The sequence below is a fragment of the Pristis pectinata genome, chromosome 28, assembly GCF_009764475.1.
Source record: "Pristis pectinata isolate sPriPec2 chromosome 28, sPriPec2.1.pri, whole genome shotgun sequence".
Classification (NCBI taxonomy): Eukaryota; Metazoa; Chordata; class Chondrichthyes; order Rhinopristiformes; family Pristidae; genus Pristis; species Pristis pectinata.
This window is the reverse complement of record NC_067432.1, coordinates 12,066,147-12,090,727: the sequence shown is the minus strand read 5'-3', so window position 1 is coordinate 12,090,727 and position 24,581 is coordinate 12,066,147. Positions and strand designations below refer to the sequence as shown.

Genomic DNA, 24,581 nt, shown 5'->3' with positions numbered 1-24,581 from the left:
CACCATCTGCTAAAGGATGGTTTAGGAGAAGAATTCATGATGTGAACCAGGGTTGGATTGATGGGACTTTCTCTTATTTTCCATGCATGGAAATAAGTGACCATCTCTTCTCTGGCCTGTTCTAAAATGGTTGAAGGTGGATAAAATATTGCAAGGAATGTTGAGACCCAAGACTTACTTACCTGGGTCCCATACCATAGCTCGGTTTGTGAAGTTGGCAGTTAACCAAGAATTATGCCATCAACTAGAGAGGTCATTTTGTGTCTGAATGGTATTAATTGTCCTCCAGGCAGGTCAATGAGATTCGAGAGACATGCAATCCGGATTGCATGTAAATCATATGAATTTGTTTAGATTGTCGCTCCTAAAAGTGGCCAGATTTAGAAGCCAAACTTTCTGGTTGGAACAAATTGTGCTGCGAGAAGCACATCCTCAGATAACTAGAAAATTCCATGGCTTCTGAAGTGATTTGAGTGAAGGGAGCCTACGGATCTGGAATACTTCCTGTATTATTCATGAATTTGGATTATTTGATGTTAAACTTCAACAATTTAACTAAGTAAGTGCAGAAAAGGGAAAATATTCTGTGCATCCTTTCTGCTGCAGTCTGTCCTACAACAGGATCTCACTGTCGAGAAAGACTCAGGAATAGCCCATATTTTATAGCAGTAATAATGGCAATAGGGGTGGGGAGGTTATGCTATAAGGTAATGTATGCAACACTGGTTATGTGTGCAACACCGGTTAGGCTATAGTTTAAGCCCTGATGACCATAACATCGGAAAAAGGTGATTTCACTGGAAACCATGCTGGAGAGATTTTCAAAGAAGTTGCCAGGATAGGAAAACTGTAACTATGGGAAATGATTGGATAAGCTGGCATTATTTACCTTGGAACAGTGGAGGTTGATGCAAGTCTTAGTTGAGGTGTATAAAATGATAATGGGCCTAGACAGAATAAATAGGAAGGACCTACTTTCCTTAGAGAACTCATATTGTGAATGATTATAAATGTAATTTCTTCCTGAGACCTCCACCCCAAAATTGTCCTCCCCAGTATGGGCTCCTAACATTCAGAGATGTGAATTGCTCACCTGCTTGTTAGAGTGTCCCATGTCCTGTTAAACCCAGAAGTGGACATATTGGCAAGTTTCAAATGTTAACATCTGATCCAATCTTGACCCATCTGTTTTGGGGCATTAAAATTATGGTTCATGGGAGTCTAATGTTCATTGACCTGGTTAGAGCCACTATATAAAGCCAGTGTCTAAACAGAAGCAATGAATGGTAAATTAGCCCATCAAGCCCATTCGAGACACAGGTCATTTATTGTGGAATCTACCCATCTCCTTGGATTTGAGAAACAAACAGCTCATCTTATAGCCTACTCCTGCAACAACCTCAGGAAGAAAAGGTGCAAACACCCACTTCTTCCTCATGCATTTTTTGGCTGTAATTTTGTTCATCACTGACTGAAGCAGTTTTCAACACTGTTCAAAAAGTCAAACATGGCAAGAATTCCAGATTTTGTTTAAAGGTAGAAATTTTGAGTTTGCTGTAAGTCTGGGATGGATGACATCAGTATCAAGCACTTTCAAGTACTCATGTCTCTGTTCCACAGCCACGTGTTGAGTTTATGCCAATGTGTTCCAAATTGATCCAGTCAGTTCAATTTCCTTTTGCAACTGGGTGATTGGTGACATATAATATGAAACAGATCCAGTCTTGGACTAAAGTAGTCCCTTATCACTGTTATGAAAAGTCTCAAAAGGAAGATTTAGGCATTTTGCATTAGGAATCAGATCACCTAGATTTTAGAAAGTTTGTCTTTAGAAGGAATAAAGTTAGTTAAATTTTGACTTTGTCCCTATGAACTATTTAAACCGATAATTAAAACTGATCAAAATATCCACGGATGCACAGATGCACATTGATATCAGCAGCAGTGTTTTTACATGATGAATAAGGAGCAAATCTGTACTTAGATTCATTTCAACTCTGCATTTACAATAGCTGCATTAAAATGAAAAATTGGACATTCTTCAGTTGCCGAAAATCAAAAAAAGTGATATAAAGCCAGAAAATGCTGGAAACATTCAGGATACTAGAAAGTGTGAAGTAGTTAACAATTCAAGTCAAAGATATTGGATGGCAAGGAACTCTGTAGCTAACTAAAGCTGTTAACTCAATGGTCTCTGCCTTTGAATAAGAGGTCGAAGTATCAACCAGATTTCCCACTCATATTCACTGAAACCCGATTGTGCAGGTTAGTGGAGTTAGTCTGGTTGTCCAGGGCTGTAGTGATGTCCAAAGGATCGGACATGCAGCATGCCCACCATCTACAGAGTGCATTACAACAAATGGCCAAAGTTTCTTTAGCACCTCATCCCAAACCTGCAGCCTCCAGCATCTTGAGGTTCAAGGAAAATAGGTGCAAAATGACAGTATCATCTTCAGGTTCCTGCCCAGGTCACACACCACGCTGAATACCATTTCTTTGCTCTCACAAGGTCAAATTCAAAAAACCAGTGGCTTCACACCTTTTACTACCTAATCCTGCATTTTGTACATGAGAACCCAAAGGTTGTTTGCAGTTGTTGCTGGTTAGTTCTTTGAAACTCTGGCATGAATATAGAATTCTTTCTCAAATCTCTGCAATTGAATCACACCTTGGAAAAATGAAAAAGACAACAGCTGTCTCACTAACATAGAGGAGAGCCAGCTTCAAGAATCCTGAACCAGGCAGGTTGGGCACCCAGTGAGAGGAAAATATGCACATTTTGTCATTTTAAAACTATTTCATCTTAAAACAGAAGTATTATACTACTTCTTTCCCTCTTTTGAAGTGACCTTCGGTGATGTGCTTTTATAAGTTTCATGGACAACTTGCCTATTGTGAAGTGTAAGCACAGTATTCAGGAGACACAGCAAATGCTGGACCAGTAAATCCCATGTTAAAGGAAAAACAAAAGCAATTGTATTTATGACAAGCTTTTTGTGACTTAAGGACACACCAACATGCTTTACAATCAGCAAACCAATTTTTTGAAGTGTAGCTACCATTATAACAAAGAGAAACATGCCAGTAAAGCTAACAGTATCGTCAAGGATGCCCATCACCCTGGCCCATTCCATTTTCTCTCTTCTACCTTCTGGGAGAAGATACAGGAGCTTAAAAGTCCAGACGACAAGAGTCAAGAACAGTTTTTTCCCCACAGCTGTCAGATTTCTGAACCAATCACCTCTTTCACATCCCTTTCCCATGGTGCTGCCACGTTCTCGAACCCTTATTTCTACCTCTTCGGATATTGTCCCTTTACCATTTCCATTACCTCAGTTTGCACTACGATGCTTTGCACCATTCCATTCTTTTGCACTTGTCATTGTATTTATTGTTGTATTTATTATTACTATGTACACTGTTTACTCTGTGAGCTTCACGCAAGCAAGGAATTTCATTGCACCTTGGTGTATACGACAATAAACTAATCTGCTCTAATCTGATCTGATCTGGTCATCAGCACAGCAAAGCCCACAAACAGCAACCAGATATAAAGAAAGATAATCATTTTTACTGATATTCATTGTTAGCCAGCACTCTGGTATTGCTCCACCTTGGATAATGCTGTTGGATCTTACGTCTACCTGATGAGTTGAATAGGGTCTCTGATTAACATCTTATCTGACTAACATCTCATCTGAAAGGCATTTCTGACTGTACTCCCTTGGTAGTGCACTCGTGTGAGCCTGGTGTATGTGCCCAAGCCTTTGGAATGTTGCTTGAATCCACAGCCATATGACTGACAAGCAAGTGTACTACACTGAGTGAAGGTGGTTGTTCAATTTAAGGAAGGGAATGGTTTATCTTACACATTCGCTTTTACCCATTTCAAAGTGCTTCCTTTGCATTGTCCACTTTGCATCGAATCCAAATTGTTGTCAAATAGTCTTATTTAAAAGTTATTTGCTTCCACCTGTGAATCACTGCTCCATTTTGGCATCATGTTATTGAATGGGACTGAACGGGATTATCACAGACCATTTTATTTTTACTTTATTTATACAGCACGGTAACAGACCCTTCCGGCCCAACGAGCCCGGGCCGCCAAATTACACCCACGTTAACCTACTAACCCGTACGTCTTTGGAACGTGGGAGGAAACCAGAGCACCCGGAGGAAACCCACGCAGACACAGGGAGAACGTACAAATTCCTTACAGACAGCGGCAGGAATTGAACCCTGATCGCTGGCGCTGTAATAGGGTTACGCTAACTGCTACGCAACTGTAGAATCTAGGAATTCTTCTATAAAATCATGAAAAATTGAATATTAAAACATACAAGGACCCAGCAAGAAGAACACAAGAAAATAGGAGCAGGAGTAGGCCACCTGGCCCTCCAGCCTGACCCACCATTCAGTATGATCATAGCTGATCTACCCAGGCCTTAACTCCTCCTCTGTGCCAGATCTCCACCCACAGCCCTCAATCCCCCAATCTTTCAAAAGTGCATCTACCTCCACTTTAAACACTTCTAATGATCCGGCCTTCACAATGCTCTGGGGCGGAGAATTCCAGAGATTCACTCCACTCCACGGATGTTCTCCACAGCAGGGAGTGAGGAAAGCTTTGATTGCCTGTGGAGACCAACAGTAGTACAGACTTGATAGGCCAATTGGCCTCTCTCTACGTATCATGTTAGGATTTGAAACACTAAGAAAGAAAACTATTTGGCCCCTCCAGGTCGTTGTTTGGTCCAAATCCAGATTCAAAAGTGGATCCATCAGCACCTGTTTTACATGCACTATGTACTTAAAAGCAGTTTTACCCGGGTTAGATCGCACTACTGCTCACATCTGGGTGAAGTTGTGTCCATTGGGAAATTGGACTGGGTACTCCCATGTGCAATTCATCAAGCACGGCTTATGTTTCCCTGGCATTGGTCACATTCCCAATGATGTCACAGGTCACAGCACACTTTTCCTCCATTGCTGACAGGAGATGGAGCCGTTGAGAGTAACCCATGACATTTGCTGTTGTCTCACCATGTGTGCGTCACTCACTGATTGGCAATGAGATGGCCACCAAAGGGTCTGCACTGCGACAGTGACGTCTTGCACACAGCACCACTTTTCAATGGTCAGGGTAATGGAAGCGACATCAAAGGTGTTTCCTTCACTGTTCACACCTCACTGCTCACGTCGCTGCGGAGCTCTATGCTGTGGTCACTGACACCTTCACCTGCTCACACATTAGAACATAGAACAGAGAAAAGTACAGCAGAGGAACAGGCCCTTCGTCCCACCATGTCTGTGCCGACCATGATGCCAGTCTAAACTAATCCCATCTACCTGCACACGGTCTGTATCCCTCTATTCCCTGCCTATTTATGTGTCTGTCTCAATGTCTCTTAAACATTGTTTCTACCACCTCCCCAAGCAACATGTTCCAGACTCCTATCACTCTCTGTGTAAAGACTTGTCTCACAAATCTCCTTTAAATCTCCTTGCAGTGATGCGGGGGCAAATTTGTGGCATGGGACTTGATCAGGGTAGACCATCACATAGTGAATGCTGAGCCACACAGAGTGCGATGTACCATCTCCTTAGAGTGCGATGTACCATTCCCTTACCTCAATGGCTGCATGAGGAGAATCGAGACACACTTCCCATCAGTCAACATGGCAATGACATGGCAGCAGTGAACTTTGCATGTGACTCTTGACAAAAACTACGTAGGTCTCCGTTCAACACATGATTTTGTGTGCAACACACCACGGAGCTGCTTTTATGGATCTTTTGCCAATTTCACAATTTTTTGCAGAATATTAAGCACATCAGAAATGGGTGAAATAAAGTATAAAGACAACTGTGTTTGCATCATAGAATCTAACTCCTCCTTACAGACTCCAGTTTCTTTGTTGCAGGCTCTGGGGATGTGGCACTGAGGAGGAGATGAGGCCGAGGGTAGATCAGCCCTTCTCTCTACTCATTGCTCTATTGAAAAATGTTTCCCGATATTGGCTTTCTTTTATGAGTGGGCTTTATTGTTCTGCAGTACAAACAGAAAATGCTGGAAACCCAACAGTTTAGGCAGGTTTTTTGATTTGCATATTTAGTCCTTGTCTTGAAGTCATGATTCCACTTGTATCATACGTGCATCCATGTCACCTCCCTTTAAGGCTGAGGTTTCTGAGGTTTTTGTGCTTACCTCACAATGCAGTCCTCTGACACCATGGATCAGTTGTTCACAACTTTGTATCCTTTCATGGTGCAGCCTGACTGCAGTAGCCTATCCTCCCATGATGTAGTCTGACCATGACATCTGCATTCTCCCAGAGTAAACCAGACCACAACAGTTTTCCCATGATGCAGCTCCCTACATTGCAGTGTCTGTTTGGTCTATGGAGATGTTATATTTACCAGTTCTTTTTACCTAGTTGCTGACATTTTTCAATTGGGCATTACAGAAGGGGTTTAATTCAGCATCTGGTCAGGAGTCTTGGATGGGGCATTGTATTGGGAGGTTCATTCATTATATCTTGAGCTTGTAATGGGAGATGCTGGATGTAAATTGTTGAAATATTCGCATATGTTGTCCAACACTTAAAAATAAACTCATCACTTTCCCTCTAAGAGTTAAGTGAATGCCACAGGAACTTATTGCTTTTCTGCATGTGATCTTATCAGAACCACCAGAAGTTGCAGTGCATTCCATTTACAGATTTTTAAAATTTATTCAAGGGGTGTGAGCTTCGCAGGCTGAGCCAGCATTTAATTGTCCATCCCTAATTGTCCTTGATAAAGTGGTGGTGAGCTGCCTCTTAAACCACTGCAGTCCTTGAGGTGTGGGTACACCCACAATGGTGTTAGGGGGAGAGTTCCAGGATTTTGAAGGTGAAGGAATGGCAATATATTTCCAAGTAAGGATAGCGTACGACTTGGAGGGCAACTTCCTGGTGGTGGTGTCCCCATTCTTTTGCTGCCCTTGTCCTTCTAGCTGGTAGAGGTCATGTGTTTGGAAGGTGCTGCCTAAGGAGTCTTGGTGAGTTGCTGCAGTTCATCCTGTAGATGGTACAAACTGCTACTACTGTGCATAAGTACATAAGTGAATGGACTGCCACGGCCTGTATGGTGTCGAGCTTCTTGAGTGTTGTTGAAGCTGCACTCATCCAGGCAAGTGGAGAGTGTTCCATCTCACTCCTGACTTGAGCCTTGTAGATGGTGGACAGGCTTTGGGGTGTTATGAGGTGGGTTACTCACTTTAGATAAGATAGATAGATAAGATATCTTTATTAGTTACATGCACATTGAAACACACAGTGAAGTGCATTTTTGCGTAGAGTGTTCTGGGGGCAGCCCGCAAGTGTCGCCACACTTCTGGCGCCAACATGGCATGCCCACAACTCCCTAGCCTGTACATCTTTGGAATGTGGGAGGAAACCGGAGCACCCAGAGGAAACCCACGCAGACACGAGGAGAACCTACAAACTCCTTACTGACAGCGGCGGGAATTGAACCAGGGTCGCTGGCGCTGTAATAGCGTTGCACTAACAGCTACACTACTGTGCCTGCCCTCTGACCTGCTGGTAGCCACATTGTGTAAATGGCTACTCTGGTTCAGTTTCTGGTCAATGATAATTATTGACCCTGGATACTGCTAGCGGGGGATTCAGTAATGGTAATTCAGTGATGGTGGTAGCTGGATTTTCTCTACTTGGATATCGTCATTGCCTGGCATTTGTGCGGCATGAATGTTACTTGTCAGCCTAAGTCTAGAGATTGCTCAGGTCCTGCTGCATTTGTACCATATTTGATTGGATGGGAGCTATGTGATAAACCTGCACTGTATCTGGATGTGTCTGGTTAGACCAGAGTCTTCCAGAGTCTGAAGGTCTCCACATGTACATGTGCATAGTTTGAGTGCTTGACCTTTGTAAATGAACTCACTACTTCTTGATATTTATTATTGAGTCCTAATGTATTTGTTAAGACACGACACATGTTCTCATCAGGTTCCTTGCAAAGTTTAATGTAAATTTTAATAGAAGCAAACATGTGGGGTTGCAGCTGCACAGTGAAGGTCAGGTATAACCTCATCTCCTATAGATTTGATTCATTGAAAGTTCCTGCACCTGACACTGAATGAGAAACGGAGATGAGTGCAGGCATCAGTCCAATTCCAACCAAGCCACATACCATAGTCACATCATTCACAAAATAAAACATTTTGTTTCAAAACTAAAAGGCCTGTTTTAATAAAGGACAGTGAAGTCTCTTTCATCACCTGCACCTACTAAAGTGTGTCACAAGTCGCGCCACAGGGCTCAGTACAGGGCCTATGATATCATTGTGAAGAATGTTGCTCCTGAGCAGCAGGTAAGGTATAGAAATCTGCAATTATTGAGAGCAATGGGCAGACTTGCTGAACTACTGTGGTCCTTTTCATGACGATGCTCCCACCAAATTGTTGTTGACTGGTTCAGAATGAGTTTACTTTCCAAATGAGCATGAGCAATGCCATTGGAAAGTGGAAATCCAATCATCTCTTTCTTCCAAGGTAGAGACATTGGCCTAAAAGATGTAACTTATAAAGAAGGTCGTCTCCCGACCTTCGTGTTATGAGTGAGGGTTCCATCGTGTTCGAGAAGGATATCATTGACTGTGAAGCTTTTCCATCCAGGGTGAACCAGGGAAATTTCTGCAATCTCTCTTTGTGTATGTAGGTTAGAGGGTTTACAGAAGGATTTTGATTGTTGGTTTCTAGGCTGAAGTACAAGAGGTCAGAGATCTCATACAAACATAGAGATTTTCAATATAAAATGAGAACACTTGTCCCAGTGTGCCCATGTCAGATCTGCAGGATTACTGCATCCTTCAAGAAAAAGATTAAATATGCCAACCTGTGCTTAGCAAGATAGTGCAGAAGGAAGAGAACAGAAATTCCAGGAATACAAGGACAAGATCCTGAATATGTTCTGAGAAGATCACTTAAAGGTGCACCTGGTCATGCAGTCCATTCACGGCCAAAAGAACTGCTCTGGGCAACAAAGTTATCAACAATTTGGTGGGCATTTGAAAGGTTGTAGCTGGGAAATCTGATTTAATATTTAAAGACATTGTTGTTTTAAAGGAGGACATTATTATTAAGCTGAAGCAAAACAAAACTGCAGATCCCAGAAATCTGAAACAAAAACAGAAAGTGCTGGAAAAACTCACCAGGTTAGGCAGCATCTGTGAACAGAGAAACAGAGTTAAAGTTTCTTCGGAACTGGAAAGGATTAGCACTAAGCGTCTATTTGACCTGATGAGCCACTCTGCAAATTCACCTGCATGGGGTTGGAAAAGCAGCCGGATTTCAATGAAAGACCTGATGAGTCATTTCACTGGGGTATGCAGACTCCGTGGTGCTTACTCAACTAGTAGCAGTACAGATGAAAGACCAGCCTCTCAAAGCTGTTCCATGCAGAAGGAACAGTATAGACCTGAGGAAAGCAATAAGACCAGGAATTCGGATGTTGCCTGAAGCCGTGATCCTTGCTGTATTCAAGATTCCAGGGTGGCTTCTGTAAACTCAGAAGAAGGGGAGGTCGTAATGATGGGAAATTCCTCTTGAATATTAGAACATAGAACGTAGAAAACCTACAGCACAATTCAGGCCCTTTGGCCCACAAAGCTGTGCCGAACAAGACCCTCCTTAGAAATTACTAGTCTTACCAATAGCCATCTATTTTACTCAGCTCCATGTACCTATCCAAAAGTCTCTTAAAAGACCCTATCATATCCGCCTCCACCACCGTTGCTGGCAGCTCATTCCATGTACTCACCACTTTCTGAGTAAAAAACCTACCCCTGACATCTCCTCTATACCTACTCCCCAGCACCTTAAACCTGTGTCGTCTTGTGGCAAACCTTTTCAGCCCTGGGAAAAAGCCTCTGACTATCCACACGATCGATGCCTCTCATCATCTTATACACCTCTATCAGGTCCCCCCTCATCCTCCATCGCTCCAAGGAGAAAAGGCCGAGTTCCCCCAACCTGTTTTCATAAGGCATGCTCCCCAATCTAGGCAGCATCCTTGTAAATCTCTTCTGCACCCTATCAAATGAATATTGCTGATATCAGAAAATATTAAAGGGTGTCTTGGGGGGGTTTTGGTGCTTTGGTACTCCAGAATAGACACAAAATGACAGGCTTGATTTGGTTTGTAATAAATGTGAGGTGCAAGTTGTGGGTTTGACCAGATTCTGGTGTGAATGTTATGAGGCCTTTGAGCAACAGTCCTGTGGAAGTACCTGCAAGATTTGGCAATTCCTGATTGGATCTTGAATTCTATCCAGGACACATGCAAGATTATTGTACAGTGACATAGCATATTAATATATTTTACTCAATAGGAGTGAGGCCGAGACACCTACCATATTAACTCCTTCATTCGTGATGCTTGGATGGCAACATTCTGCTGTGGGATCAACTGTGAGAACAAGGGAGGCTTCATCATTACATGCTGCCTGGAATGGGAAACTCTTTTACAGCACACTTCTCAGAAGTTTGATTTGAAAGTTCTAGAACAAAGTGATAAGGTTTCCTTGCAATAGGCAACAAGATAATCAAAAAACTTGGTGGGCTTTTTGAAAAATTGAACCTGGGAATTCTGCCAACATTGTTTTGGTGATAAGTTTGTTAATCACTGTGAATGAGAGAAAGTGTCTAAGTGTTGTGATGTGTGGAACATTGGGGGCCATGCAGTGTAATTGAATTTGGGTGTTGGTGTAGTTTGGAGAGGGTGCTGAGTTTGTTGGGTACTGGGGTACCTCGAGGTTCTGGACTATGCTGAGAGCTGTGGTGAGTTTAGGTGCTGGAGTGTTAAGGTGTGTTAGATGCTGGGGTGCGCTGACTCTTGGGTTGTGGTGGATGCTGGCATGTGTTCGAATGCTGCAGTGTGTTAGGGTGCTGGGTGTGTGAGGGTGCTGGGGGCTGCTGGTTGTGTTGTATTCAGTCTTATGGTGTGATGAGTTTAAGGGGTGCTGGGTGTTGAGGTATATTTGTGTGCCGGGGTGTGTTTAAGTGCCGGGGTGTGCTGGGATTTGTTTGGGTGCTGCAATGTGCTGGGTGTTGGATGGGTCTGGTTGGGATATATATGGAATCAGGGGTATGTTTTGCTGCTGGGAAGTGCTTGGTGTGGCAGTGCACTGGGTGTGTGAGTGTGCTGGTTGTCGTGGTGTTGAGACCTGTGGTTTTTCTGAGTCCAGTGCGATCCATGGATTAGAATGCGCTGTTATTTTCATCCCCGACGAATCAGGTTTTCAGTAGATTTTATGATAGATATAATAAATGAATAGGCAGCTTGAGATCATCCAGTTTAGAAAAACATATTATACAGCGCCTTATTATGTTGAAACATCTTAAGGTACTTCATATAATTAATTAATTGGCAGTGAAGTGACAGTTATGCTGGCAGACTGTAATGTATCACATTGTAAAATGATGAATAACCTGGTAATCTATTTTGCTCAGTGTTGGTTGAGAGAAGAATATTGTCCAAAGGATTGTGATAGACCCTTCAGAATAATCTTTGCAGATATATAACTTTTACAAACCATTGGAACAGGTACATAAGCCTTGGTTAAATAGAACGCAGCAGATAAGCAATGAAGTTCACGAATAACTGATTGCTGTAATTCTCTTTAAAGTGAGTTAAATGATTCTTTGTGGTTCAGCCACAATGTGGTTGTGTGTTATCCAAATGCAAGTTTATTACTCTGACAGAAAAAGTACGATCATTATTATGGTTGTAAAATGAACTCATACAATCTGGCTTCCTGCAGATCCAAGGTGACCAAACCTAGCTTCAGTGGGTGTGGATTTCATCTATCTCCCATAGTTATCATTCATTCAAAATCCAAAACCATTCTCACTGACTTCAAGTCAAATCATAAAGTCATAGAGTCATAGAATCATACAGCATGGAAACAGGCCATTCGGCCCACCATGTCTGTGCAAATTTGTGGACACCCATCGCCAATAATCCCATCTTCCAGCAATTGAAGCGCTCGTCCATGCCTCTGCTTTCACCACGATCTCCAGCAGTGCATTCCAGATACGCAGCACTCTCTGGGTGAAAAATCTCCCCCTCAGATCCTCAGTCATCCCTGTCTTTTGATGCTCAGGATGAAATGAGTTTCTCCCTGTTCAAACCTCCAAGTCTTGATCCAGTGGTTGACTTTGTGGTTTAACCTTCTAGTTCCTGCTGGATGATACAAAAGAAAAGGAACCATCTTGGTCCATCCCAGATGGTCAGTGATTGACCAATTCTTTTGTATTCACACCTTGTATTATCTGACCTAATCACAAGATACGAATACATTCATTGTGAGATGTTAAACAAAACTTTAATTTAATGAGGAATTTGAAACAAGACAGTTGTAGTCATGGGGTTGCCCAAAATAAGCTGATGTTTCCCTCTGGGTAGCCCAGGCGCCTGCAGTTCAGCAGGGAGGACTCGTGTAAGGGTATCTAATAGGACAAGCTGGATAGGAAATACAGACAGCTCACTAATACCTGGACCTTATTATAACATTGCAAGAGGCCACAAACAGATAGGCCCAAGTGGCAGAGGGGTGGAAAATTAAAGTGGAAGACACTGGAATCCAAGTGTCACCTCTCCAGAATGAAAGCAGTCACCCAATCTGCAGCTGGTCCCTGCATTGTAGATGAGACCACTTAATGACACTCAATTAGAAGATATGCATGTGAATTGCTGCTTCACCTGGAAGGACTATTTGAGTCCCTGGATGGTAGAAGGAAGAGAAGAGGGCCCTGGATAATATTGATGATCTCTTTAATAGTTTACACACTGTAAGGAACTCACTTTAACTTAATTAAATGATTCCTAGTGTTTAAGTCTGTTATCCAAATGCAAATTTATAACCCAAACCCAAAAGCTCAGCTTCAAGTAATCCAGATGGCAGTGGAGGATTAAAAAAAATCCATAGAGCTGCCCTGTGTAGATAGTTTGAAGGAGAAAAGTGGAAAAGGCCTTACTATTTCAAAGTGGGTGGGCAGTTGTCAGTTTTTCTCCTGCATGAGCTGTGTTTTATGGTTTAAAAGGTGAAAGGAGAAAGTTGCTTAATCTCCAAACCCTGACAAATCTGGTTTCCGTTCCATTGGTTTATCTACCATGTACTGCTGGTAAACTTGTGTTGTTCGAATTTAGCTTGCAGTGAATATTTTAAAATCATTGAAGTATTGTTTGGATCAGAAGCCCTGACAGTTATTGAGTCTCCATGATTAATATGGGCTGTAAGATGATTTCAAGCATATTATGCTGTCAAACATCTATATGCGCTAATCAACAATTCTCTGAATTTTGAATAAGGAAACCATCATTAATTTGTTACTTTTTGGTAGAAATCTTAACAGAAGCTATGCTGTTAACAAATTACTGTATTTATGTCTTCACGAATGTGATTAAAAACATCAATGACATATAGTTTCATTAACGGCCCTCTGAAGGGATTCAGATTGTCATCTGGACCAGCCATAGAAATGCTATGCACCTCTGTTCTGACACTTGTGTTTTGTAGTCAGTTACTCACCAACTAACCAGCACTTGGGTGCTAGAATGGACACCCACCTCCTGCCTACTCTTTGCCCCAATCCCCACAACCTCAACCCTGGTGAAGAAACAACTCCTTTCAAGGGCCTGGCCCAACACAGCTCTGATAATGTGCAAGCCAGGATACCTCATTGGGATAATAAGTTCCAACGCTGGCTTCTCCTGTTTAGTCAAGTCCCCATAGCATGAAGTGGTTGGTGTCTGCAGGTTATCCAATAAGCCGCCTCATTAAATCCCTGACCCTCACAAGACTCAGTGCTGGGACAGCTGGAGTAACCAATGGGATGAGGTCCTGGAGAAGCTGTGCTCCTACTTGACTCTCCATTGGCCAATTAGAAATAGAGCCATGTTTTGATGGAACATCCCAGAATTTTGGCCCTCATCTGTTAATGCCTTAGTTCACAAGTGCACAAATGGTGCATTATCAAGGGACCAGGACATTTCTCATGGTGTGCTTACTATAGCTGAACACTCAACAGAGATATCAGTGTTTGCTGGAGTCACCTTACAGGATTTGTGGTGTCTGTACTGATATGGACTCTTTGTTGGCTTTGTGTACCTTGTGATTTAAAATGGTGAATACTGGACAATGTTTATATGGTGGGAAAAGGCTGACGGCCTTTTCTCTGAGGTGGTCTGTAAACGCTCAAGGCTCAAATTCAGTGGCCCTTTTCGTGTAACTAGTGAGAGGTGTTGATGAATCCAAATCAAACACAATATAGCATTCAAACAGGCACCCAAAGACAATGCCACCTTAGAGATGGTAAGGGGAAGCAGAAGTGCAATCAGACAGAAATCACTGGCTGGAATGAGACCACATGGTGCAGCATAAATCACAGATAAACTTACATCTATTTTCTTGTAGGCTAATACAGAGCAGTATATAATACCCCCTCAGTATGGGACTGACCAAAGCATCACTGCGAAAGTGGAGGGCACTGGGAACTGGCTTTAATCAGCTGAATATTTTTATTTTTATTGAATGTCAATGAAGCGACTGTCCGAATGCCTGGATGATGCTGAAGGTTCCTGTGACTGGTTACATCCTCGACAACTATACTGTGGGTAGTTCAGGTTTCCAATATTACTGATCCACAGTTTGATTGGACCTATTATTTGCATAAAGTGGTCTCAGTCTTGAGTTCAGGGGAACCCTGATCTTGAGAGCAGTACATGAGCAAACTGGTTCTGATTGATGGGAGTTATTGTCTCAGGTTGATTGACCAGGAGAACAGCCAGGAATGTTGAGGGAATTCTTGAAGTATGAACTCATCTTACTCTCCCATACCACTCCTACTGGAGACATCAGAAGCAGTTCAGTTGTTTGGTTTAGGATTTCAGGATGGATCTTCTCTCTGCCCTTCACAAGTCCAAAGGGACACAGGTTCCATATGCTGGGAATGACCATTTCCCAGGGCATTTGGAACCTGAGGTAAGATCAAAGGCTGCTGAACTGAGTTTTTTTTTCCTATAATAAAAACAGAAAATACTGGAAACACTCAGGTGGCCGGGCAGCATCTGTGGAGAGAGATGGAGTTAACGTTTCAGGTTGAAGACCCTTTAACAGAAGTGGAAAAAACAAGGGAGTTTTAAGTTGTAGAAAGGGTGGGGAGAAACGGATAGGACTGAGGGAGTAATTCTGGTATGGTACAACCAGAGTTACTGTGGTGATAAGCTGTCGATGGAGCTTATCACCATGATTTGGTACATTAATAAGCACAGTTAGAGGAAAGGGAGAGGGAGGGGGATGGGGAGGGGAAGGGAGAGGGGAAGGGAGTGGGAGAGGGAGACGGAAAGGGAGAAGGAGAGGTAGAGAACACAAACAGAAGTGCAAAAGTTGCAAAATGCAGAGCTGTAGGAGGTGCCCACAGGTCAGGCTGTGCTGATGGAAAAAGCTGAATAAATATTATAGATACACAAAAAATTCTGCAGATGCTGGAATCTGGAGCAATATTACAGATGGATGGCCCATTGCAGATCTGGCCAGATCTGATAGGAACAGAGAAAGTGAGTTATCTGAAGTTGTTGAATTCAATACTGAGTCCTGAAGGCTTCAATGTGCCCAGACAGAAGATGAGGTATTGTTCCTCATGCTTATACCAAGCGTCATTATGTTAGGCATTATGAGACCACAATCAGTTAGGTCAGAATGGGAACGGGATGGAGAATTAAAGTGGCAGGCAATCGGAACCTCAACATCAACCCTGTGAACTGAATGCAGGTGCTCTGAAAAGCAGTCAACTAATCTGCATTGGGTTTCTACATTGAAGAGGAAAGCACATTGTAAGCACTGAAGATAGCACACTCGATTGGAAGGAGTGCAAATGAATCACTGCTTCACCTAGTAAGGCTGTTTGTATCTCTGGATGGTGGGAAGTGACGAAGTGAAGGGGTAAGAGGTACATCTCCTGCAATTACATGGGGAAATGCTGTAAGTGGAGTGGTTGGTGGGGATTTGACCACCTTACTGTGCGTCAATATCTCTAACACTTCCTCTTTTCTGATATATCCATGTTCCAGACTATCGGTGTACACCTCTCCTAACTCTCCATCCTCCCTATCCTTCTTCCTAGTGAATACTGACACAAAGTATTCATTCAGGACACCACACATAGCCCCTGGCTCCACACAAAGACTTCCATTTTGGTCCCTGAGAGGACCTATTGTTTTCCTAGCCACCCTCTTGCTTCTAATGTATTTATAAAAGGATTTGTTCTCTTTAACTCTGTTGGTATTGGTATTGGTTTATTATTGTCACTTATACCGAGGTACAGTGAAAAGCTTGTCTTACAAACCACTCATACAGGTCAATTCCTTACACAGTGCCAGCCATTTCATGTCCCCTCTTTGCCCTCCTAACTGCTTTCTTAAGATCTCTCCTATATCCTCTATAAACCTCAAAAGACTCACTCGATAACAATATCCTATGCCTGACATGCACTTCCTTCTTTTTCCTGATCATACCTTCAGTTTCCTTTGTTAACCAAGGTTCCCTAGTATTACCATCTTTGTTTCTTACCCTTATAGGGACTTGCTGACTCTGAACTCTTACTGTTTTGCTTTTAAACACCTTTCACTTATCGGAGTTGTTTTCTCTTCTAACAGCTGTTCCCAATCTATTTTCACCACCTTCTGTCGAAGTCATCCCTCCCCCATATAACACCTTAACTCTTGGTCCAACCTCATCCCTTTCCATGACTACCTTAAAGCTTACTGACTTGTGGTCACTGTTCGCCAAGAGTTCCTCCACAGACACTTCCACCACTTGACCAGACTCATTCCCTAAAATAAGGTTGAGTGAATCCCCCTCACCAGGAGGATTCTCAACGTTCCGCTTTAAAAACCCTTTCTGGATACACTTAACAAATTCCACCCCATTGAGGCCCCTTACACTAGATTTGACAATCCCAGCCAATATTGGGAAAGTTAAAATCACTTCACTATTGCTTGTAAATAGATGTGACACAGCCAAAAGCTCTGTTACTGGTTTAGTATTTCGCCGGATTTGCTGGAAAGCCAGCATTCGTTGTCAAACTTAATTGACCCAGAGATGAGGAGACAGGTAAGAGTCAACCACAATGTACTAGGTGATGCTGACAGATTCGTTCCAGGGAGATATGTGAACCAGATGGGTTTTTATAACAATCTGGCAGTTTCATAATTACTGTCACTGAGAATTTTTTTTAATTCCATATTTTTTACTTCATTACTTGAATTTAAATCCTCCAGCACCCAAAGATTGGAATTTGAACCAGGGTCTCTGGTTTAAATGGCATAGAAACTCAGGCTGCTAGTCCAGTAACTTAACCATGTCCAGTTGAGTATCCCCATAGAACTGCAGACCTGGGATGCTAGACTGACCCAAAGACAGACAATTTTGGGTGAGTTGGTGGCACTTAGGGATCCCCTGGATAAGTGGGTGGAGTAATGTCCAACAAACTGCTTTTTCCCTGATCATTCAATAACCTTGTAAATCTGACCTTGTCAAAGCTGAAGGATTCTGCTGAGCTCATCACAGTATACCCGTAGCTAAGAATATTCTGCTCCCATGATCTTTTGTTTGTGGACCTTGATGCCTTCCTATCCATAAGCCTTCATTGATCTGATCATCAACAACTCTTTTATTCCAATATTTCTGTCTCCCCTTGCATCCGTCTCTCCCTTCTCCTCTCACCCACTTCTCCTCTGTCGCTGCCCTTTTGCTCCTGCTCCCCATCTTCTGTTTACTTCTTCCTTTGCTTGTCATCTCCTCTTCTTCTCCTCCCACCCTCCTTTGTAATCTTTTACCTTCCTGTCTTTCTCTCTCTCACTCTTTCTTCTAAGCCTTTCTTTCTGGATAACTGCATTTGACTGAAAGTATCAGATTGAAGAAGAGTTCTACAAGAAATAGGAAAAATTTAATCTAATTGACTTTGAGCTGTCCTGATCCGATTATCCTTTTTCAATTAGATGCAGACTATGAATTAATTCATTTATGGTACACTTTGGATATAAGAGTGGCTGACGGTAAGGCTTTCTAAATAGGGAAGCAGTGGGAGGAGGGGAAGTGAACAAAAGGACTTAGGGATCCAGGTATATAAGTCATTATCGAATAGCTTGCAGGTGAAAAAAAGCAATCAAAAATGAAATAGAATTTTGGGTTTCAACACAGAAGGTTTAGAATGTAAAAACATGTGAGTTCTGCTGCAGTTATTCATAATGTTGATTAGAAATGAAGAATGGGCTGCTGGAAAGGCTACACTCTCTGTCCAGTGGTTTCGTAGTGTGTTCACATGTGTGTTTTTTGTGTATGTGTGTGTGCATGTATGTGTGTGTGTGTGTGTGTGTGTGTGTGTGTGTGTGTGTGTGCGTGTGTGCGTGTGTGCGTGAGAGTGTGTGTGAGAGAGTGTGTGTGAGTGAGTGTATGCGTGAGAGAGAGGTTGTGTGTGAGAGTGTGTGTGTGAGAGAGTATGTGTGAGAGTGTGTGTGTGTGTGAGAGAGAGCGTGTGAGTGAGAGAGAGGTTGTGTGTGTGTGTGTGTGTGTGTGAGAGAGTGTGTGAGTAACTGCGTGTGTGTGAGAGACTGTGTGTGTGTGAGAGACTGTGTGTGTGAGAGTGTGTGTGTGAGAGTGCGTGTGAGAGAGAGTGTGTGTTTGTGAGTGCGTATGCATGTATGTGCATGTGAGTGTGTGTGCATGTGTGTGTGTGTGAGTGTGTGTGCATGTGTGTGTGTGTGTGTGTGTGTGTGTCTAAGTGTCTAAGTGGTTATTTGGCCCCATCCCTATCCCAAGTCAGAATTCTCCTGGTCCCTATGTTAGCTGATACTGTAAATGGTTATCTCTCCATCACTTTCAAAGCTCACATGGTAAACCCAAAATCTCTAAAAAAAAACACCCTAAAGCTAACATCCATTGCTAACATTGTAAACTGACATGGTAATTGACATGGTAAGCCAATGTGGTAATTCATTGTAAACCAACATGGTAATTCAAAGCTCACATGGTAAACCCAAAATCTCAAAAAACATCCTAAATCCCAGATTCCATTGTTGTTTCACCATTGTCCTTTTTGTCATTGAACTTTCCCTGCATCCTACCAATTACTGACCTCTTTGGTTCTCTCCCTCCTCTGCCATTTACTCTGCATCTTAAAGTTAGTTTATCTCTAATTTTTCCCAGTTCTGATAAATGATTGTTGACTTGAAACATTGATTCTGCTTCTATTTCCTCTGATGAATGCTGACCCACTGAGCATTTGTGGCATTTTCTATTTTTCTTTTAATCACATACTTCTAACTGAAATCTTCAAACATATTCACCTTCAAACTTTGGCAACCAGCTTTCCCATACCTTAAATGAAAAACACGATGATGCTGGAGGAACTCAGCAGGACCTGAAGAGGCGTCCTGACCCCGAAACATTGACCGCCTGCTTTTCTCCATGGATGCTGACCTGGCCTGCTGAATTCCTCCAGCGTCATTGTGTTTTTCATCTAGATTCCAGCATCTGCAGTCCTTTGTTTCCTAGAGCTTCCTGTTTTCCCTGCTGGAATTATTCTTGAACAGATCTCCCACTGCCATCACATCAATAGGGCACTAACCATTCTCTGAATGTGACCATGATATGTTCTCTCTTACCCTGATCTCCTGGATCTCCTTTCATCTGTTTTTGCTTGGTTGACTGGCCCAATCTCTTTAAAGCCTCACCAACAATGTTCAGCTTACTGGGTCAACCATCAGTTCGTTCCACTCTTCTCCATCCACCAGCAGGGAGAGCATCTGCAACAATGACTTATCTTCCCATCCTTGGCTCCCTCTTCTTCCTTATCTAAATAATGCTCCGCCTCAAACATATCATTCACAGATATGGAGTATGGTGAGTATCTCGTTTTCCTCTTTGCCACTTATTTCAGTGTCTTCTCTGTTTCAGTGTTGTCATAGAGCTTGTCCAACCCCCTGGTTTGTAAATCCTGCACTTTCAGCTTAGACTGCAGGCACCTTCCTTTTCCCTTACCACAAGTACCATTTTAGGCCATTGTCTCAAGTTCATAACCATGGGTATTTCTGCTCATCTCCTACTGAGTTTCCAACCACATTTCTTCACCTGGTTCTAGCACCTTAGTATCAGCTGGGTTCACTTCCATCTCAGCTCATCTGCTTCAATCATTGTTTCAATATCTCCTCCTCCTTAATTCATAAACCTCAGCTCATTCAGTACCTTACTCCTCTGTATTCATTTCCTTAAGCCTCACTACCATCCTTGTGCTCATTGTGTAAGCTTCCCTATCATTCAAACATTCCTACATAGCTTTCTCATCCTCATGTTTAAATTTCTTCCTGAACATTCTCCTCCTTAATTTTGTGGAAGAGAATGTGCTCTCATTGCCTCTTCTTTGAACTGTCTATTCTGTAATATTTCACCCCTTAAGCAGACACAAAGGAGATTGCAGATGCTGGAATCTGGAGGGAAAACAGACAAAATGCTGGAGGAACTCAGCAGGTCAGGCAGCATCTATGGATGGAAATGAACAGTCGACGTTTCCAGCTGAAAACCCTTCATCAGGACTGGAAAGAAAGAAGCTGAAGCCAGAATTAAAAAGGTGGGGGGAGGGGGAGGAGCACGAGCTGGCAGGTGATTGGTGAATCCAGGTGAGGGGGGAAGGGAGGTAGTTGGGGGGGGGAAGTGGGAATGATGTGAGAAGCTGGGAGGTGATAGGTGGAAGAGGCAAAGGGCTGAATAAGATGGAATCTGATTGGGGAGGACAGTAGACCATGGAATAAAGGGAAAGAGCCGGGAAACCAGAGAGGAACCTCTTAAGCATTCTGTTTCCTTTGGCTCTCTGAAAGCATAATCCCAAATTCTGGAATTTCATCCCTTTTATTCCTCTGTTTTTCTTTCTCTCACTCGCAGTAAGAGCTTCCATTAATCTTCTGGTCACCCCTCCTTATATCTCCATCTTTGTCCTGACATTACATTTTACTGGTGGTTTCTGCTTAAGAGTTTCAGATCATTTTTCTCCATGAAGGGCACTGTATAACCATAAGCAGTGGCTACTGACTAACCATAATCAGGACTGACTAAACAGACTTCTGTGGATCAAGGTGAAAGTGGTCATATTACTTAGGAGACACTTCGCACAGCTTTGAAATTATAGCCAATGCAGTATAATATTTTACATTGGAAATGCATTCCTGCAAAGTGTTAGACCGCAGTAAAAGTTAATGTTCTATTAAACAGTGAGCTACTCCACATTGAGCTACAATAAATATTTAAATAAAAATTGAATCAGATAACTGGGCTGTGCACTACCAGCATCAATTAAAGTGTACACAGCAGCTTCCAACAAATCCTTATGGACCTTTTCTTTGTTATAAGGTCAGGAGTGGAGATGTTCACAGATAATTGAACAATTGTTCCATTCACAACTCATCAGATAATGAAGCAGTCCATACCTATTTTCATCAAGACCTTGACAAAATCAGGCTTGGGCTGAAGAGTGACAAGTTACGTTAGGGCCACTCACATACCATTTCCAATAGGAAAGAATCTGACTCCTGATACTCATGACATTACCGTTTGTGCATGTACACCAGCAATAACTTATGGATCACCATTAACCAGAGACTTAACTGAACCAAGCACGTAAGTAATTTGGCTGGAAGAGCATGTCAGAGTGAGATATTGTGCTACCAATAGCTCACTTCCTGACTGCCAAAGCCTTCCTCCGATGTAAAAGGCAGGAAGGCTTGATGTGAGGGAACATTTACACTTGACTGGAGCTTCAAAAATATAGAAGAAGCTCAGTGCCATCCAGGCCAAAGAAGCCTGTTTGATCAGCATTGGATTCACCATGTTAAATATTTACTCTCTCTACTATACTGCACAGTGACTACAGTCTGCACCATCCACAAAATGCACCGTAAAAAATCTCCAAGGAACCTTCAACAGCACTTTCCAAATTGGCGCCAGGTACTATCGAGGAGAGCAAGTGCAGCAGGTGGATGGAAGATCCTCTGCAGTCACATGTCATCCTGGCTTGGAAATATATTGCCCTTCTTCATTGCTGCTGGTTTAAAACCTGGAACTCCCAAACAAACTGCAGTAAGGGAACACCTTCATCACTCAGACTGCAGCAATTCAAGATGGGTACAAGGGGCAATAAATACTGCTCTTGCCAGTGATGCCCACAACCTGTGACTGAATGGAATAATTACACTGGGCAGCCTCAGAGAACAAAGGGAGGTGTTGCATTCATTTTATTGTTAATGGGACACAACTTAAAATACATTCATTCAACAAAACAAAAGGATTTTTGGAAAACAAATTTCATCATTGTGGATAATTAGACAACATTCAGGACTTTGAGATGAATACTGATTGCACTTTGCACAAAGTGTCTGCTTCAGAAAGGTGGTCTTCAAACACCATGAATTCAGAATTCAGGCCTGATCAACTTTAGCAACAATCTGGGCCTCTGCCAAGCTGGGCACTTCCTCCTCAGTGATTTTGAACCCCCCTCCCCTGTAAAGTTCCCTTGCACCTGGTCCAGCCAAGCCTTGCCCACCAGCCCAAATCTGGCATCTGCATCGGAACTGCTGTCTAGAGTGGGACATATTTACATAAGTGGACCCCAGATCCTTGCTGTCAGAATGGGTGGGTCGTTGGAACTCTACATCAGTTGTTGGCCATGGTCAAGAACAGAGATTGCTCTCTCTCTCTCTCTCTCTCTCTCTCTCTTTCTTTACCTCTGATTGTCTGTTGCTCTGCCTCTTGATCCTTGTCTCCCAATGTTTCTCTTTCTCCTTGCTGCACGATTCATGCATTCCTCTCTGTGTCTCTGTGCCTCTTTCTGTCCCTAGCCTACTCCGTAAGGACTGTAGTCCACTTAAAGTTGCGCCCTCCTGCAGTAATCTAGCAAGTATTTGTGATCTTGCCAACATTTTACACAATCTGTGAACAAATAAAACAAAAGAACATACCAGCCCAGAAATTGGACTCAACTGCACACAATCTTTCTGTACAATGTGCACCTAATAACCAATTTGCTTTAGGTGGAGGCCATTTCTATATTCACTGATGGTAAAGGTGTAACCTATGACCTGCGTTTTTCGCTTACACTGAAACAAAAAGCAAACATTACAGCAAATCAGGAAAGAACACAAATATAATGGTCCCATTGGGACATTGTTGTTCCAAACTCAATTCCCTGCCTCTACTTTTGTTCACAAGCATCACTTACATTGACAGCACCCCCTCTACACTATGCATCTGTTTAAGACGCTGTGATAACTGCCCTCTTGATGAGCTCATGTATTGCAGTGGTTTGGGAGCCACTTGTGGCAAGAGGGCTGCTTGATTTGCCAATTAAATAGAAGATTCCTAGACAGACAGGAGAGTGGCACATCTCCCCTCCCCTCACCACTCCACCTCTGCTGTTTTCCCTCACTTCCATGCTGTTGTGTGGCAGCTGCAACAGAGATTGTCCTTTAAGGGCAGGCTCAGTTCCCAGCTCTCTGCATGGCAATGATGTAACAGCTGTGAGTTCTGCAGGCAGCTGCCATCAGGAAAAGGATAAATAATGTTTTTGATCACAATTCGTTTCACCGATTCTTCAAATATTTGTTAAGCATCTAATTGGGCACTAGCACTGTATACCCCAATTCACACACCAAAGAAGGCTGAACGCCAATTTTTGAGGAAAAAAAGTATTGTCACAATAACTTCCCTCCAACACCTTGGCTCCCCACACCCCCCTCTTCTCCCCAGATCTTGATGATGCTTTGTTGATCTGGTTTATGTCTTCTGACCCACAACTCCATGCAATCAATGTTCATGCCTCCAGTATAGCCCTGGACTGGGCTTTTTCACAAATCTTGATCATGAGCCCTACAGCAGATCTCAATGTTTCAATTACATTCACTGCGATATTCCTAACACAGAAAGCCCTCTCTTCAAACAGAAACATGTACAGCCTCATTGTTAATTGATAAGCACCTGCTTGAGCTGAGAATGTGATGGTGATAGATGCATGTCTTTAACCTCTACATGAGGACTATTAAAAGTACAGCCCACGTGTGACCCATTCAGTAATTGTTTTCAATCAGCCAAGTGATGCTAATATATATCTAGTGTTACAGCTCGCTGGAGTAAAAAATTGATTGTGTGCAGGGGCCGTGTCCTAACCTGACATATAGCTGTGGTTGCAAGGACCATCAGCAGCAAAGTCAATGAAAGGACTTTCACACCAGGGAGTGAGAGGAGTTGAGAAGAAAGGTGGAGCCCTGGCTGAATGGGAGGTACCATTTTCTTGGTGGAGTTGCAATATATCCCCCTGAGAGGTTTCTAGAGAGGATCCAATCTCCAGCTGATTTCACATCAACCGTTGTCTATTTTTTCAAAGTAGTATTCACATGTGTAGGAATGAGCCCGATGACGTCTCATAATGGATGTATATCAGGGACAAATTACTTCAAAACATTCCAAAGGGG

At 42.7% G+C, this 24,581-nt stretch overlaps 1 protein-coding gene across 1 annotated transcript in view; it reads right to left on the bottom strand.

Moving 5' to 3' along the window:
- Nucleotides 1-15,009: 15,009 nt before the first annotated feature.
- The window catches only part of LOC127583964 (NT-3 growth factor receptor-like), a 612,790-nt gene continuing 603,218 nt past the window's right edge, over nucleotides 15,010-24,581 (bottom strand). The window contains exon 17 of the mRNA XM_052040427.1: nucleotides 15,010-15,084. Within this exon, the coding sequence (XP_051896387.1) occupies nucleotides 15,055-15,084 (30 nt within the window). The 3' untranslated portion in view covers nucleotides 15,010-15,054. The remainder of the gene's footprint in view (nucleotides 15,085-24,581) is intronic.